General features: G+C 49.3%; 1 protein-coding gene across 1 annotated transcript in view; it reads right to left on the bottom strand.

The window, feature by feature from the left end:
* Positions 1–19,190, bottom strand: part of DGCR8 (DGCR8 microprocessor complex subunit) — a 132,505-nt gene that overhangs the window by 41,300 nt on the left and 72,015 nt on the right. The window contains exons 8-10 of the mRNA XM_075320964.1: positions 12,293–12,391; positions 12,102–12,184; positions 10,431–10,531 (exon numbers count right to left, since the gene is read on the bottom strand). Coding sequence (XP_075177079.1) covers positions 10,431–10,531; positions 12,102–12,184; positions 12,293–12,391 — 283 coding nt within the window. The remainder of the gene's footprint in view (positions 1–10,430; positions 10,532–12,101; positions 12,185–12,292; positions 12,392–19,190) is intronic.

The following is a 19,190-nucleotide window of genomic DNA, read 5'->3' on the forward strand; positions in this document are numbered from 1 at the left end:
GTCTTTTATTTGTGGCAGCCAGGCGTCGCAAAAGCGGGAGAGCCTGCCACCGACCGAGGATGCTACTAGAGGAGGTCGAAAGTCATGAGGAAGCCGCCTTGTTAGCGGTGCCTCCAATGTTCTTTTTAGGACGTGACTTAGACCGCCATGCATCAGAGTTCCTTTGTTCTTTCTGAGACCTTTTGGACGAGGAGAATTGGGACCTGCCCGCGCCCCGAAAGGACCGAAACCTCGCCTGCCCTCTCCTCTGTTGGGGAATGTTCTGTTTGGGCTGGGGTAAGGATGTATCCTTTCCCTTGGATTGTTTGATGATTTCATCCAGACGCTCGCCAAACAGCCTGTCGCCAGAAATTGGCAAACTGGTTAAGCGCTTTTTGGAAGCAGAATCTGCCTTCCATTCCCGTAGCCACAAGGCCCTGCGGAGTACCACCGAATTGGCGGTCGCCACCGCCGTACGGCTCACAGAGTCCAGGACAGCATTAATAGCGTAAGACGCAATTGCCGAGGTCTGGGTGGTAATGGATGCCACTTGTGGCGCGGCCGTGCAAGTGGCTACTTCAATTTGCGCTTGACCTGCTGAGATAGCTTGCAGCGCCCATACGGCTGCGAATGCTGGGGCAAAAGAAGCTCCGATAGCTTCATAGATGGATTTCCACCAGAGCTCCATCTGCCTGTCAGTGGCATCTTTGAGCGAGGCCCCATCTTCCACTGCAAGTATGGATCTAGCCGCCAGTCTGGAGATTGGAGGATCCACTTTGGGACATTGAGTCCAACCTTTAACCACGTCCGGGGGGAAAGGATAACGTGTATCCTTAAGGCGCTTAGAAAAAACGCTTATCTGGACAAGCATGGTGATTCTGGATTGCCTCTCTGAAATCAGAGTGGTCTAGAAACATACTCTGTGTCCGCTTGGGAAACCTGAAACGAAATTTCTCCTGCTGAGAAGCTGACTCCTCCGCCGGAGGGGCTGAGGGAGAAATATCCAGCAACTGATGGATGGACGCAATAAGATCGTTTACTATGGCGTCCCCGTCTGGAGTATTAAGATTGAGAGCGCTCTCAGGATCAGAATCCTGATCAGCTGTCTCCGCATCATCAACCAAAGATTCCCCCCGCTGAGACCCTAAACAATATGATGTCGAGGGAAATTCTAAGCGAGCCCGCGTAGTCAATCTGGGGCTGGGGTCTAAGTCAGAACCCTCAGACTGGGATGTAGGAGATACCCCGGGAGGACATTGTTGGTCCAACTGAGGGGGGCCCGGGAACAACGATTCAACAGGGTCCCGTTGCTGAGATACCGGCCTGGACTGCAAGGCTTCTAGTATCTTAGCCATAGTCTCAGAGAGTTTAGCAAACTCAGTCCCCGTCACCTGGACAGTGTCAACAGGTGTCTCCCCCCTGGGCCCCTCTTAGCATAGGCTCCGGCTGAAGAAGTGGCACAGGGGTCGAACACTGCACACAATGAGGGTCAGTGGAACCTGCCGGTAGTGGGGTCTTACAAGCGGCGCAGGCAGCATAATAAGCCTGTGTTTTGGCACCCCTGCCTTTTGTGGGCGCCATGCTATAGTTTTCCTTGAGTTACACAAAAGGGTATATAGCCAGAATGCACTGTGCTCATACAGTGTAAAGTATATATGATACACAAATAATGTACCAATACACTACAGCACCATGGGGCTAGCACCAACAGGTGCTGCTTACCAGCCGCCTAAAGCGGTTGTGAGGCCACCAGAGACCGTGTCTGGGTCTCCCAGGACTTGTCCCTCTTCTGCAGCGTCGGTGGAGCTGACAGGAATGGCTGCGGCGTCCTGACGAGATGAGGGAGCTGTGGGCGTGGCCGAGAAAGAGCGCGAACTGGTGCTCACACCGTGCACAGTGAGGGGGGTGGAGTATGTAAATCATACTCCAGCCCTCAGAGCTGCTCGCTCCGTGCAGCGTCCCGCCCTTCCCCCTGCCCGTCAGGGCTGAGGGCGGGAGAAAAGTAAACTAGGCCGCAAGGAAGCCGGGGACTCTAGTAATAAACGCGGCCGCCGTAAAAGCGCGGCCGGCGTGAAAGTCCCCGGCGAACTACAAGTCCCAGCCGCGCCGCAGTGTCCCATGGCAGCGGCGGTTAGTGCGGTAGCCTTTACATATAAACACACTCAGCGACGCTGAGTGTGTAATGGCACATATAGACCCGGTCAGCGCCGCGGTCCCCGGTGCACTAGCACACCCAGCAAAGCTGAGGTGATGCCGTGCGCGGTCCCCACAGGGATACAGAGTACCTCCAAGATGCAGGGCCATGTCCCTGAACGATACTCGGCTCCTATCCATCAGGCTCCACAGGAGTTGTGGATGAAGCGCGGTCTCAGTGCCTGGAGACCGGTAAGATCCCACTTCACCCAGAGCCCAGAGGGGGATGGGGAAGGAAAGCAGCATGTGGGCTCCAGCCTCCGTACCCGCAATGGATACCTCAACCTTAACAACACCGCCGACAAGAGTGGGGTGAGAAGGGAGCATGCTGGGGGCCCTATATGGGCCCACTTTTCTTCCATCCGACATAGTCAGCAGCTGCTGCTGACCAATCTGTGGAGCTGTGCTGTGCGTGTCTGACCTCCTTCGCACAAAGCAAAAAACTGAGCAGCCCGTGGGAGCACGGGGGGTGTATAGGCAGAAGGGGAGGGGCCTAACACTTTTAAGTGTAGTACTTTGTGCGGCCTCCGGAGGCATAGCCTATACACCCCAATTGTCTGGGTCTCCCAATAGAGCGAAAAAGAAAACGGGCCTTGTGACAGCAAGTCTGGGCGGTCTGGAAGTGCCCACGGTTGACCCACCGCGAGATGCCACAGATCCGGATACCACGACCGCCTCGGCCAGTCTGGAGCGACGAGAATGGCGCGACGGCATTCGGACCGGATCTTGCGTAGTACCCTGGGCAGCATCGCCAGAGGGGGAAACACGTATGGCAGTCGAAACTGCGACCAATCCTGGACCAAGGCGTCCGCTGCCAGAGCTCTGTGATCCTGAGACAGAGCCATGAAGGCCGGGACCTTGTTGTTGTGTCGTGACGCCATGAGGTCGACGTCCGGCGTTCCCCAGCGGCGACAGATCTCTCGAAAAACATCTGGGTGAAGAGACCATTCCCCCGCATCCATGCCCTGACGACTGAGAAAATCTGCTTCCCAGTTTTCTACGCCTGGGATGTGAACTGCGGAGATTGGGGAGCCTGTGACTTCCACCCACTGCAGAATTCGTCGGACTTCCTGGAAGGCTTGACGACTGCGAGTGCCGCCTTGGTGGATGATGTACGCGACGGCAGTGGCGTTGTCCGACTGTATTCGGATCTGCCTGCCCTCCAGCCACTGATGGAAAGCCAATAGGGCTAGATATACTGCCCTTATCTCCAGGATATTACTCTGAAGGGACGATTCTATTGGATTCCAGGTTCCTTGAGCCCTGTGGTGGAGAAAAACCGCTCCCCAACCTGACAGGCTCGCGTCCGTGGTGACCACGGCCCAGGTTGGAGGTAGGAAGGATTTTCCCCGAGACAGAGATGTGGGTAGGAGCCACCACTGAAGTGATGTTTTGGTTGCAAGGGAAAGAGAGATGTTCTTGTCGAGGGAAGCCGAACTCTTGTCCCATTTGCGAAGAATGTCCCATTGGAGTGGCCGTAGATGGAATTGCGCGAACGGCACTGCTTCCATAGCTGCAACCATCTTCCACAGGAAGTGCATGAGGCGCCTTAAGGGGTGTGACTGACTCCGAAGAAGTGATTGCACCCCCGCTTGCAGAGAAAGCTGTTTGTCCCGCGGTAGCATGACTAATGCTGGCTGGGTATGAAACTCCATCCCGAGGTAAGTCAGTGATTGGGTCGGCGTCAACTTGGATTTCGGGAAATTGATGATCCACCCGAACTGCTGGAGAGTCTTCAGAGTGACGGAAAGACTTCGTTGACACGCCACTCGAGAAGGAGCCCTGACTAGGAGATCGTCCAAGTAGGGGATCACCGAGTGGCCCTGAGAGTGCAGAACCGCCACGACGGATGCCATGACTTTGGTGAAAACCCGTGGAGCTGTCGCCAGGCCAAAGGGCAATGCGACGAACTGGAGGTGTTCGTCCCCGATGGCGAAACGCAGGAAACGTTGATGTTCGGGTGCGATCGGCACATGGAGATAAGCATCCTTGATGTCGATCGATGCTAGGAAGTCTCCTTGTGACATCGAGGCGATGACCGAGCGGAGCGATTCCATCCGAAATCGTCTGGTTCTCACATGTCTGTTGAGCAGCTTGAGGTCCAGAACGGGACGGAATGACCCGTCCTTTTTTGGCACCATGAACAAGTTGGAGTAAAAACCGCGACCACGTTCCTGAAGGGGAACGGGAATCACAACTCCATCTATCTTTAGAGCGTCCACTGCCTGAAAAAGTGCGTCGGCCTGTGCGGGGGGTGGGGAGGTTCTGAAGAAACGAGCCGTAGGTCGAGAGCTGAACTCTATCTTGTAACCATGAGACAGAATGTCTCTCACCCATCGGTCTTGAACGTGTGGCCACCAGGCGTCGCCAAAACGGGAGAGCCTGCCACCGACCGAGGATGTGGCTAGATGAGGCCGAGAGTCATGAGGAGGCCGTCTTGGAGGCAGTGCCTCCTGCGGCCTTTTGGGGGCGTGACTTGGACCGCCACGCATAGGAGTTCCTCTGGCCTTTCTCCGGCAGGTTGGACGAAGAGGATTGGGACTTGGCGGAGGGACGAAAGGACCGAAACCTCGATTGGATTTTTCTCTGCTGAGGTCTCTTAGGTTTGGACTGGGGTAAGGAGGAGTCCTTTCCTGAGGATTCCTTAATAATCTCATCCAACCGATCGCCAAACAAACGGTCGCCAGAAAAAGGCAAACCAGTTAAGAACCTATTGGAAGCAGAGTCTGCTTTCCATTCGCGCAGCCACATGGCCCTGCGGACTGCCACGGAGTTAGCGGATGCTACAACCGTACGGCTAGCGGAGTCCAGGACGGCGTTCATGGCGTAGGACGAAAATGCTGATGCCTGAGAGGTCAAGGAAGAAACATGTGGAGCAGAATTCCGCGTGACAGCATTAATCTCAGTCAGACATGCCGAGATTGCTTGGAGAGCCCACACGGCCGCAAAGGCCGGGGCGAAAGACGCGCCCGTGGCCTCATAAATAGACTTCACCAAGAGCTCTATCTGTCTGTCAGTGGCATCCTTCAGGGATGAGCCATCGGCAACAGACACAACGGACCTAGCAGCCAATCTAGAGACTGGAGGATCCACCTTGGGAGAATGTGCCCAGCCCTTAACGACTTCAGGTGGAAAGGGATAACGCGTGTCAGTGAGCCGTTTAGCAAAGCGCTTGTCCGGAACCGGTCTGGGCTTCTGGACAGCGTCCCTGAAGTTAGAGTGATCAAAAAACGTACTGTGCGTACGTTTGGGGAATCGAAATTGGTGTTTCTCCTGCTGAGAAGCCGACTCCTCTGCAGGAGGCGGCGGTGGTGAGAGATCCAACACCTGGTTGATGGACGAGATAAGATCATTTACTAAGGCGTCCCCCTCAGGGGTATCAAGGTTAAAGGCGAAGTCAGGGTCAGAGCCCTGAGCTCCCACGTCCGCCTCGTCGTCCTGAGAGTCCTCAAGCTGGGATCCAGAGCAGCGTGAGGAGGCCGGGGAAGAGTCCCAGCGAGGCCGCTTAGCCGGTCTGGGGCTGCGGTCCGGGCAGGAGTCCTCCGCCTGGGGCCTAGGGGCTATCCTGGGAGCGCGCTGCGGCGCGGACCGAGAAGGGCCTGGAGGAGACAGACTAACAGGGGCCGGGGCCTGTGAAGGGCCCGGTCTGGACTGCAAAGCCTCCAGGAGCTTAGATGACCATTTGTCCATAGACTGTGCAATGGACTGAGAAAGTGACAGAGTTTCTCAGTGAAAGAGGCCAACGACGGTGACTCTGTCCCTGCAGCCTGTTCAGTGGGAGCAGGGGGATTTACATGAGCCGAGGGGCCCACAAGTGCCCTAGGCTCCGGCTGAGCAAGCGTGGCAGGAGTCGAGCATTGATCACAGTGAGGGTAGGTGGATCCCGCAGGCAACATAGCCCCACAAGAGGTACAGGCCGCGAAAAAAATCTGTGCCTTAGTAGCTTTGCTCCTTGTGGACGACATGCTGTTGTCTCTCAGGAGAGTGACCACTGAGTGTATATAGGAAAAGGGTATACAGCCTTTCCGAACACATATAATATATTATATATATAATATATTATATATTATATATATATTATATATATATATATATATATATATAATATATTATTATAATATATTATATATATTATATATATTATATATATATATATATATATATATATATATATATATATATATATATATATATATATATATATATATATATATATATATATATATATATATATATATATATATATATATATATATATATATATATATATATATATCCCGGCACCCTAGGGGGACCAGCACCGGGTGACCGGTGTGGCTTACCAACCGCTAACGAGCGGAGTGTGTCCTCCAGATTCCCTGTCGTGGATCCCCCGGAGCTGGAGAGCTTTGCTGCTGAGTAGCATCCACCGGCAGAATGCTAAAAATGGCTGCCGGAGCTCTCAGGGGGGGTGTGGAGCCGAGGGCGGCGCCAGCAAAGAGCAGGAATCTGGAGTCCCCACAGTGGTCAATGAGGGGGGAGGGAAACATGCAAGATGCTCCAGCCCTCAAAGCAGACGTCATGTCGGCAATCCCGCCCTAACCCCTGACAGGCAGGCTCGGGGGCGGGATTTTTCGCGACTAGGCCACGGCGAAGCCGGGGACTAAATTTAAGGCCGTGCCCGACAAGCAGGCACGGTCGGCGCGGAAGTCCGCCGAAAAGACAACGGACGGAACTACCGCGGCTTCCGGGGATAAGGTGCGACCCTCTCTGTACAGTCCCCACATGGGGACACAGAGTACCTTCCAGTTGCAGGGCCCGGTCCCTGGGGGTGAAGAAGCTCCGATCCGGCAGGTTCCACCAGGGGCTGCGGATGGAGCACGGTCCCAGCTCATGGATGACCGCTTAGGATCCCACTTCTCCCAGAGCCGCATAAGGGATGGTGAAGGAGACGGCATGTGGCTCCAGCCTCCGTACCCGCAATGGGTACCTCAACCTTAACAACACCGCCGACATAGTGGGGTGAGAAGGGAACATGCCGGGGACCCCATCGGGGTCCTCTTTTCTTCCATCCGACATAACTATGTATGAGAATGCATGAGTGGATGTGTGCCTCCTTCCACACAAAGCATAAAACTGAGGAGCCCGTGATCCACGGAAGGGTGTATAGGCAGAGGGGAGGGGTTACACTTTTTTAAAAGTGTAATACTTTGTGTGGCCTCCAGAGGCATAAGCTATACACCCAATTGTCTGGGTCTCCCAATGGAGCGACAAAGAAATTACATTTTTTGGTCGCCGCAAGTTTTACGCAAAATGCAATAACAGGCGATCAAAACGTAGCATCTGTACAAAAATGGTACCATTAGAAACGTCAGCTCGAGACGTAAAAAATAAGCCATCACTGAGCCATAGATCCCGAAAAATGAGAACGCTACGGGTTTCTGAAAATGGCGCAAAACGTACGCCACATTTATTGGACAAGCTTGTGAATTTTTTTAAACCCCTTAGATAGAAGTTAACCTATACATATTTGGTTTCTACAAACTCGCACCGACCTCAGGCATCATACCCACACATCAGTTTTACCATATAGTGAACACCGTGAATAAAACATCCCAAAAACTATTGTGCCATCACACTTTTTTTTGCAGTTTTTCCACACTTGGAATTTTTTTGCTGTTTTCCAGTACACCATATGGTAAAACTTATGGTTTCATTTAAAAGTACAACTTGTCCCGCAAAAAAACAAGCCCTCATATGGCAAGACTGACAGAAAAATAAAAAAAGTTACGGCTCTTGGAAGGAGGGGAGCAAAAAACAAAAACGGAAAGTGTCCGGGGGCTGAAGGGGTTAATAAAATGTACACAAAAACACAAATGAAAAAACCCTGCAAGTAACCTAATTTACATAATAGGTGCAGAAATGGTGCAACATCAAGAACTAACCAAAAGCTCATCGTGGGAATGTAGCCTTAAACATAGCAAATATGGCACTGGCATAGGAGACTTACTATACTGTAAATCTAAACTGTGGCTCTCTCAACTATAAACCTTGATATATGTGCAGTTCGCAGCTGGGGTACGGGGAACGGAGGAGGGGTACGGGGAGGGGGAAGGCTGTGCTCTCAGCTACAATTTCCTCTTGTCGCCGCTCAGTGTTCAGCGGCGACAAGAGATACTGGGTGATGAGCGGAGGAGCACAGGTCAGCAGCCTGACATTGTATTATTAATGCCAGGCTGCTGGACTTCTCTCACATCTGGAAGAAGTCACCATCGCAGCTCTGTTCTGAGCAGTGAGAGTAGTGCTATGGTCATGCCTTCTTCCAGCAGTGAGAATAGCTTAGTAATAGTAGCACCATTAATGCTAGGCTGCCTGGCCTGTGCTCACTGCTGAAGTCACAGCAGTGTTCACAGTATGGCAGAGAATTCATCTGCTGCTGTGGTGCTTTACACTGACTCAGCTCTGCTCAGTCAGTATAAAGCCTCATTCAGACATCCCTGCATTGCAGACATTTGAATGAGACTTTCACTTACTAAGTAGAACCACGTATATCTAAAACCATCATGTGTGATGCAGGTTACTGAGCAGTGTATCCAAGTCCATCATGTGCAATGCGGTCCGCTGAACTGTATATCTAAGCCTGTCATGTGATATTTACTGCGTTGTGTATCTAAATTCATTATGTGTGATGCACTCTGCTGAACCAGGTATCTAAACCCATCACATGTGATATTTCGCTGAGCAATATATTCCAACCCATCATACATGATCTAAGCCTGTCATGTTTGATGCAGCTGAGTATTTACAGTTGTGCTCAAAAGTTTACACAAGTTTGGAGGCTTGTCTCTGTGCTGTTTGGCGTATTGTAGACAAGATACTTTGTGGCATTTGTGCAGTAATGGCTTTCTTCTGGCGACTCGACCATGCAGCCCATTTTTCTTCAAGTGCCTCCTTATTGTGCATCCTGAAACATCCACACCGCTAGTTTTCAGTGAATCCGGTATTTCAGCTGATGTTAATGTATGGGTTTTTCTTTGCATTCTGAACACTTTGCCTGGCAGTTTTAGCCAAAAGTTTTGTTGGTCTACCTGATTGTGGTTTGGTTTTACAGAGCCGCTGATTTTACATTTGTTAATCACAGTTTGAACACTGCTGACTGGCATTATCAATTCCTTGGATATCTTTTTGTATCCCTTTCCTATTTTATAGAGTTCAACTATCTTTTTCCATAGATCCGTTGACAAATCTTTTGCTTTCCCCATGACTCACAATCCAGAAAGGTCAGTGGCTGGATGACAAATGCAAGAGTCTGTCTGGATCCCTAAAACTCACTCCGCTTTTATTCACACACACTGATTACAAGCAAACAGGTCAGGATGTTACCTTTATTAGCCATTCAAACCCATTTGTGTCTATGGCTTCCCCCAAATGCGAACCATGAGTGGGAAAAAAAAGATTGTGTTATTCATATTCTCAATAAAAAAGAAAAAAGGCCAAGAAAGCAAAAAATCTGCCGGTGTATGTAAACTTTTGTGGACAACTATAAGTCAATCATGTGTGCTGCAGTCTGTTGACCCATGTATATAAGCCAGTCATATGTGATGCAACTGCTGCGCTGTATATCTAAGCCCCTTGTGTGTGATGCAGCAGAGTCTCTAAGTCCTTTATATGTGATTCAGTCCGCTGAGCCATGTACCTAAGCCTATCATGTGTGATAAAGTCTTTCGAGCCATGTATCTAATCCTAAAGTGTCACACAGGCTGTTAGTCAAATCCTATCAAGTCTTACACAGTCTCCTGAATGGTCTATCTAATGCTATTATGTAACACTGACTTTGTATCTAAACCTATCATTTGTGATACAGTGAGCAGTGCAACTAACAGATTCGGCACTGCCAGTTATCCTCAGTGACACTGTCCATATTTCAGTATCAGATTGCAGTCACCGACACAATGGCTCTGTACAGAGATCCTAAACTTCATCCTCCCTTATATTTTCGCAAACACCCAGAAGGGGAAAGGAAGACTGATGTCGGACACAGGTGAGACGATATCGCTCACTTTTACTGCAGTCGTAAGGCGAGCTAAGAATGCATTCAATGTTCTTGGCAAATATCTGCATCTGCTCCCCTGTAGTGTTTAAAAGCTGAAAATATCAAAATGTATTAATTGTTCTCATATTTTATACCATAAAAAAACAAAAGTGAAAACATTAATACTTTACATTACTTCAATTGTTGACAAAAACATTTTTGATGACACATTCCCTTTAATACGAACCTTTTAAGGCACTCGTGAAGAATTTGATATGGTGACAGCAGTCCAGCTTTATTGGTGAGCTCATACACTCGAGAATCCTCAATACTGATGTGGTTGAAATACTAGCAAAGAAAACAGGTATCAGGATAAATCAATAACAAAAAAAACAAAAAAAAAAAAACTACATTTGCCAATATTTCTCTGAACTATTACTTTTTTTTATTGGCAACGTGTTACCAAGTAAACAGAAAAATAATCAAAATTGAGTCTCCTCAGTGGTTGACACTTATTAATGACTCACTGCAAATATTTAAAAAAAAACTGACCCGCACATCCTACAAATGTGAATAGGTGCCAGCTGAAAAAACATAGCAAATACAAGATGCATACAGCTGCACACCAAAATGCCAACAATGTATAAGGGAACTCTGGTACTGCATTACTGCTATATGAAAAAATGAGATTTTTAGTTTATCTCATTTTTTCATATAGCAGTAATGCAGTACCAGAGTTCCCTTATACACTGTTGGCATTTTAGTGTGCAGCTGTATGCATCTTGTATTTGCTATGTTTTTTTCAGCTGGCACCTATTCACATTTGTAGGATGTGCAGGTCAGGTTTTTTTAAATATTTGCAGTGAGTCTCTTTCTGACTGAGTACTCCGCCCTATAAACCAGGCTGTGTTCATAATCCTTATACCAGGAGTCCTAGCTGCCCAGACATGGAGGTTATTCCAAATAGTGTGATTTCAAGTTAGATTTTTTAGTCTAGCTGCCCAGACACGGATGTTTTTAACCTATATAGTTAGGTACCCGGATTACTGAGATTTACCTTGCCGTTGGTTTTCGGGCTTACATGCATTGGCCAATTCATAAACTAAAAATCTAATTTTTTCATATAGCAGTAATGCAGTACCAGAGTTCCCTTATACATTGTTGGCATTTTAGTGTGCAGCTGTATGCATCTTGTATTTATTCATGACTAACTGAAAGATGGTAACACATAGCAGCTGTTAAGACTACTCCGGACTCAACAGGCATAGTATAGGACAAAATCTGGAAAGTCACATATTTATACACAACAGGATAGTGCAGTCATAAGTGATGTGAAGCAGATCCATAAATAAGGAAAAAGGAGAAATGGTTGTGGCCGTATTTGGTGCTCCAGATGTTACACTATGCCTCCTGAAGAGACCCGAGTAGTCACAATAGCTGCTATGTGTTACATTTTTAATTACTAACTGAAAAGGTATCACAGATGCTTCTAGATGTTCACTTGAGTTCTCTATACAATAAAACAAAATCAGAAAACATAAAGGCTCTGTGTACACGTTGTGTTTTTTTATGCATTTTTGAGTGATTTGTCAGAAAACCTGAAGGGAATCCCTCTGACAGAAAAGTCAATGAAAACCCTGAAGTCTAATGCACACGTTGCTTATTTTCTCCTTGCAGACTTGGTGCAGATTTGTGTCTGCAGAATGTTAATTTATGAAGAGGTTTTTTCTGCAGATTTCACCCATTTTAATGAATAGGAAAAATTTTCAAAAATGCTCCAAAAATAAGTTTAAGAAAAAAACCAAGGTGTTTTTTTGTTGTGTTTTTTTCTTCCAAGAGATGTAGACATGGTACAAAAAAACAAACAAACAAAAAACGGCCTGCTGGTTAAAAGTCAGAATTTGCAGTTTTGTCTCACCTCCAGCTCATCGCTGTCTTTGGGCTTTTCATCGGAGGTCTGTTTTATAAAGTCCGGAATAAGGATTTCCAGTGTTGATCGGGCTAATACAAATCAAAAGAAACAAAAAACTTAAAAATGTGCAAAAGATACACAAAGAAAAAGTTTCTACAGAAAAAAAAAAAAAAAAAAAAAGTGTACAAAGTTTTTACCAGCTTTATTTTTTGCCAGCTTTTTGCTGCTTGCAGTTCCAGTACCGTAGGTCACCCCATCAATAATGACAGATGCTCCAAAAGGTTCACTTGGGTTCTCTACACAAAGAAAGAGAACAAAAAAGGTAAAATATTAAATCAAATAGGGTAAACAAAACACCAAATTGTTACATTTTCAGAATAAATACATTGAAGTGGATTGAAAACAAAAGCAGAGTGGGTTCTATTTAATTCCTCAGTTCAAGAAACAATATTTTCTTATAAAAGTTTGATATTCCATACAGTCAGTAACAGAATCCATTTATATGAAGCTATTTTAGATCTACAATCTTCTGATTCTAATAGATGAAAGACTTTTCATCAGGATTTTACCCCAAACTAATGGTATTTTTACATTTTTTGTAGAATTTACTTTTGCGGTGTAAGAGAAATCTATAGTGACATTGTATGCTAATGAGTTCCAAGTGCAGCGGGGCGGGGCCTGCACTTACAGCTCTACGGCTTCTCTATCACTCATTTCAGTGACCTTTCAATGACAGAAAGGAGGCAGGTGGGAAAAGGGAGAGGCGCAGAAGAGCTGTAAGTGCAGGGTCCACCCACTGCACTTGTAACTCATTAGCATACTATGGATTTCTAAATAAGAGAAGGCTTTAATCACTATTTAATAACCTTTACATACATGTTATTAGTTTTATTTTTCCAATGAATTCTTAAAAAAACGGATTTTTGTGTACTCACCGTAAAATCGTTTTCTCTTAGCCATCATTGGGGGACACAGGACCATGGGTGTTATGCTGCCTATCCATAGGAGGACACTAAGTAGATGCAAAAGCATAGCTCCTCCTCTGCAGTATACACGCCCTGGCCAGGCCAGGCAGCCTCAGTTTTAGTATACAAGCAGTAGGCGAAAAAAAAACCAAAAACAGTAAAAACTTCTCAACAGAGGAACCAGAGAAAAGAAGAGTCATAACCAAATAAGATACTGAGAGAACCAAGGCCCAACAGGGTGGGTGCTGTGTCCCCCAATGATGGCTAAGAGAAAACGAATTCACGGTGAGTACACAAAAATCAGTTTTTCTCTGACGCCTCATTGGGGGACACAGGACCATGGGACGTCCTAAAGCAGTCAATGGGTGGGAAAAAGTAAAAAACAAGATAACGCAACCCAAGGACTAGGAACCAGTCCCAGACAGCCTGGAGCACCTACTGAGAGAGGTGCTCTACAGCCGTTTGCAGAATTTTCCTACCCAGATTTGCCTCAGCTGAAAACTGGGTATGGACTCTGTAATGCTTTGAAAAAGTATGTAGGCTAGACCAGGTCGCAGCCTTACACACCTGTTCCACTGAAGCCTGATGCCGAACGAACTAGATGGGAAACGCACTGGAGGAAGGTCTTGACTTGCGGTTTTTGAGCCAGGCGGCATTGGTAGAAGATTGAGAGCGCTGAGACCTGCCCTTTAAAAGGGAACTGAGAGCCAACCCCGCTTGCAAGCCAGACTGTAGAAAGTCCAGAATTCTAGGGATGGCCAGAGGAATAGGCTGGACGTTAGTTTCCCTGCACCATGAAAGGAAGATTTTCCACGTACGGTGGTAAATGCGGGATGAAGCAGGCTTTCGGGCGCTGATCATGGTGGAAATAACCGCGGGGGAGAATCACACTCGTTAATACCCAAGTCTCAGTGGCCATGCCGTCAGCTTCAGGGCTCTGGAGTTCTGATGGGAAATGGGCCCTTGGGTCAGCAAGACTGGGGTGTCTTGAAGGCGCCGCGGTACATTTGCGAGCATTTGTACTAATTCGACGTACCAGGCGCGCCTGGGCCAGTCCGGTGCCATCAGTATCACCGGGACTCCCTCTGCCTTGATCTTCCTGATTAGCCGCGGCAGCAGGGGTAGAGGTGGAAATATGTAAGGCAGGCAGGAGTGGTGCCAGGAGCAGACTAGAGCATCCACGCCGATGGACTGCGGGTCGCGTGACCTGGCTATGAACGCGGGGGGTACCTTTGCGTTCAACCTTGAGGCCATTAGATCCACGTCTGGCGTGCCCCAGCGAGCGCAGATGTGCAGAAACACTTCTGGGTGGAGAGACCATTCTCCGGCGGCCAGACCTTGGCGACTTAGAAAGTCTGCTGCCCAGTTCTCTACCCCCGGTATGTGTACCGCTGATATCACCGACCCAGTTGACTCGGCCCAGCTGAGGATCTTGTGGGCCTCGAGATAAGCCGCTTTGCTGCGGGTGCCCCCCTGCCGATTGATATAGGCTACAGCTGTCGCATTGTCCGATTGGACTCGAATCTGACGACCCGCCAGCAGAGGGCAGAATGCCCTGAGCGCGAGGAAGATCGCACGGATTTCCAGGATGTTTATGGGTAGGGAAAACTCCTGGGGCGTCCAACGTCCTTGAGCAGTGTGGTGCCGGTACACTGCTCCCCAGCCTAGGAAGCTGGCGTCCGTGGTCAGGACCAGCCAGTTCACTGGGAGAAAAGATCTCCCCTTCGATAGGGATGAGGACCGAAGCCACCAGCGGAGTGCATACCTGACTGAAGGAGTCAGGTGAAGATGTCTGTCCAGGGAGAAGGGGCTCTTGTCCCAGGCAGCTAGAAGGACTAGCTGCAGTGGGCGGAGATGCAGTTGAGCAAAAAGGTACTGCCTCCATAGCCGCCACCATCCTGCCGAGCACCTTCATGCTGATCGAATGGAGCGAGACAGAGGACGTAGAAGGCAGCGTACCGCTTGTCGAAGAGCGATCGCCTTGTCCTGAGGGAGATAGATCAAGCCTCGACGGGTGTCCAGGGACATGCCCAGGAAGGTGATGGAACGTGCTGGGACCGGTGATGATTTGTCTAGAATCAGTAGCCACCCTAAGCGGGATAGGGTGTCCAAGGTGATCTGTAACGCTGGTTGAGCAGTCGCGTAAGGAGGGGCCTTGATGAGGAGGTCGTCCAAGTAAGGGAGAACGACTACTCCCCTGGCGTGAAGGACGCTCATGGCGGCCGCCATGACTTTGGTGAAGACCCTTGGTGCGGTGGCAAGGCCGAAGGGTAGGGCTACGAATTGAAAATGGGAGTCCTGAACTGCGAAGCGGAGGAACTTTTGGTGATCTGGAGCGATGGGTATGTGCAGGTACGCGTCCTTGATATCTATGGAGGCGAGGAATTCCCCTTCGACCATGGATGCAATAATGGACCTTAGGGACTCCATTCTAAATCTCCGTACGTGCACATGCTTGTTCAGGTGTTTGAGGTCCAGGATGGGTCGAACTGACCCCATCCTTTTTGGGGACCACAAAGAGGTTGGAATAAAAACCCCTGAACTTCTCGTCGTCCGGGACGGGTATCATCACTCCTGCTGCTTGGAGCGAATGGATTGCTGAGAAAAAGGCCTCGTGTCGTTTGAGTTTTTGGGGGGTTTGAGAGAAGGAACCGACTCGGGGATCTGGTCCGAAATTCTATGTGGTAACCGGAAGACACAAGGTCTTGCACCCATTTGTCGTCTGAGGCGGCAGCCCAGATGTGTTGAAAGAGCCGCAGTCGACCCTCCTACAATGAGTGTGTCTTCCGGGGCACCAAAGGAGTCATGAGGGGAGAAAACGTCGTGGACGAGTCTCCCTAGTCCTGGACTGTTTCGGTCTAGGCTGCCATGACGAAGTGGGTTTCGGGGAGAGCTGAGGTGGTCAGTCCCTGCGTAGTCCGTGGCTAGTGGCGGGGGCAGAGCGGGATGTCGACCAACCAAATGAGTTCCGAAAGGAGCGGAACGAGGACTGTGGACGTCTGGTGAAGGTCGTCCTGGGCTTCAAGCTGGGGAAGGGAGGTACTTTTTCCTCCCGTGGCGTCAGAAATGAGCTTATCCAGACGTTCGCCAAACAATCGGACTGGAATAAAAAGGAAGGCCCGTGAGAGACTTCTTGGAAGCAGAGTCCGCTCGCCATTGTCGGAGCCAGAGAGCTCTACGGATGGCTATGGTATTTGAGGTGGCAAAAGCTGCGCAGGTAGCAGCATCAATGGAGGCCTGCATGAGGTTCTCAGCCGCAGAGGCAATTTGAGCTGTTACCTCTGTGACGGAATGAGGGAACTGGGATTCCTCAAGCGAAGTGTTAAGGGATTCTGCCCAGACCGAGATCGCCTTTGCGACCCACACAGAGGCAAAGGAGGGCGAGAGGGAGGAACCCGCAGCCTCAAAGCCAGAGCGGGCGAGGTGCTCCACCTGTGTCTGTCGGGTTCTTGATGGAGGAACCATCAGATAATGACAGGAGCGTTTTTGTGGCAAGGCGGGAGACCGGGGGGGTCGAACGAGGACGGATCGGCCCAGCCCTTAGGGGCATGTGGGGCAAAAGGGTACCGGGACTCCATGAGTTTTCGGTTACCGAAGCGCCTGTCAGGCTTCTCCCTTTGCTTTGTGAGGATATCCTGAAACTCTGGGTGATCAGCGAAAACCTTTTGGGGTTTCCTTGCCCTCTTAAAGGAGACCGCATGGTCAGTGGTAGTGGATGAGGGATCCTCCACATGCAGAGTTTGGTTGATTGCTGCTATAAGGGAGTCTACTGCAGTTTGATCATCTGGGGAGGGTGAAAACAAGGAATCATCCTGGTACAAACAGCATTCTCCCTCCTCCATCTCTTCAGAAGCCGTGGAGCGTGTGGGAGAGCCTGTCCCGAGTTCTCCCGAGGGAGAGCCCGCTGGAGACACCCGGCCATGTGCTCTTTTCCTGATCCCTGCAACCGGTGAAGCATGTGCCCGGATTTCCTCAGAAGGATCCTCCATAGGGGTATCCTCAGGCTGCGTTACGTCCAGGGACCCAGAAGGGTGTGGAGGACGACATTGCATAGCCAGCACCAGGTTCTGTGACAGTTTTTCAATGGATTGAGACAGAAACTGTGCCCATTCCGGTGGGCTGGGAGCCCTAGGCTCTGGGCTGACGGTTGCGGCGGTGGTGGCAGGGGGGTCTTGGGGAGCTATAGGGACACAGGACTCACAGAGAGAAGAGGTGTGTTTACGTGGCAGCTCAGCGTGGCAGGCAGTGCAGGCTGAATAATAGACTATGTGAGCCTTATCACTCTTAGTGCCCTTACAATTCTGCATGTTCCTAATAGGAGTATGCCAGGAGGGGGAGCAATGCTCAGCAGAGCTGCAAGTGAAGCAAACACCGCACCAAAATCAGCCGATGGCCCTGCGTCCTCAGGAAGGATTAAGCTCTATGGAGATCTTCGCATGCATTCCTGAGGGGGGCGTGGCTTATCGCAGCCACGGGGGGCGGGGCTTAGCGCTAAAAGAGCGCGAAGATGAAGTCAGTGTGCCCCCCCCCCCCCCCCCCGCTGTGGGTAGTAAAAAACGTCGGGAAGGGAGCTTCTGACAGTTTTCCTCCCTCTCCCTCCAGTCAGCACACAGCTTGTCACTGGTGGTTATCAGCCGGCTTTTCTGCTAGAGCAAATAAACAGCGAGTCCCTGAGCACTGTGCCCTCCCCCTGCCACTGGGAAATTATCTGTGCAGATTCTCTGCAAACAGGAGTGACTTCCCCCTCCTCCAGCCAGCAAGCTAGAGAAAAGTTAACCCTGTGTGTTCAGGATCCTTCTCTCCTCCTTGCACCCAGCAAGGGACTTTCTCATAATAAATACTGTAGATATCCTGGGGCCTTCCCTGCAGCGTCTTTTCTCCCTTTGTCTGGGAAACCATTCAGGGGGATCTCACCTTAAGCACTGCTTTCCACGCAGTGAAAATAGCAGATTCAGCTTGCTGTGTCCAGTCACGCCGGTGCCATATTCAACTCAGAGCCTGCAAAGAGGGGCTGAAGAATTGTGCTATAGGGGCATAGGCCTCTACCCTGGGCTTTGGAAAATCGGTGTCTGTGGAACCCGTCGTCCAGCCCAGGATCCAGCGTCGCAGGAGGGGGTACGTGGAGGCGACACTCCACGTTCCCGCCCGTTGATGGTATTGGGAGATCGGTCCCAAAAGGAAACAGTCGCCCTCAAAAAATAACAAAACCTTGAAAGATGTGCCTCCTACAGACACTAAGCTAAAACTGAGGCTGCCTGGCCAGGGGGTGTATACTGCAGAGGAGGAGCTATGCTTTTGCATCTACTTAGTGTCCTCCTATGGATAGGCAGCATAACACCCATGGTCCGGTGTCCCCCAATGAGGCGTCAGAGAAAGAACCTGTCATCTGGATTTTATACCCCAAGCATGTAATACTCATCACCTTGCTAAACAGAGTCTTTAGACTTACAACTCTTAAAGCTAAGCTCCAGCAGACATGGTTTGTGACTTCTGCTTGACTCCACTTAGCTGCTTATAGCATAAAAACTAAAAGGAGATTTGCCAAAGCCAAGATGTTGCAAAGGAACAGATCCTTCAAGCAGGACGTCAGAAAAACACTGCAGATCAAGTTGTTAACTTGAGAAGAAAGAAGCAGCCAGTTGTGGCCTGGAGGATCCAGCCCATTACCACATAACGTGACACATCAGATGCGAGTAGTAACTTTAGAATGTTTCTACTAATCCAAGTGATACAGATGTGTTTTTTTCATGACACATTTCTGTTTAGGATAGTGACAAATTTTGGGCAAATTTATATTTTTCTGCTAATGAAAGGAAACTGGCAGTCAGTAGATCCATGATGCCCAAATCCATGGGAGGTTGACTGAATGACTGCAACCAGTTAGGTTTCTCTCTAAAACGCTGCAACGTTGGAGAGAAAACAGTTTAAAGCACCACGACAGTGTTTTGTTTTCAGCGCTGGAGTGGCGCATTAAATTTAAGTCATCTGTCATATACGCAACCTTCCAATGGCTTCACCTTCTATGGACTCCACTTCAGTGGCGCTATCTTGTGATTGTAACCTCTGGCTGGCTGGAAGTCAGAAGTTACACCACAAGCTACCAATGCATTCCTATGACAGCCAAAACAAG

The sequence above is a fragment of the Anomaloglossus baeobatrachus genome, chromosome 1 (genome assembly GCF_048569485.1).
Source record: "Anomaloglossus baeobatrachus isolate aAnoBae1 chromosome 1, aAnoBae1.hap1, whole genome shotgun sequence".
NCBI classification, from domain to species: Eukaryota; Metazoa; Chordata; class Amphibia; order Anura; family Aromobatidae; genus Anomaloglossus; species Anomaloglossus baeobatrachus.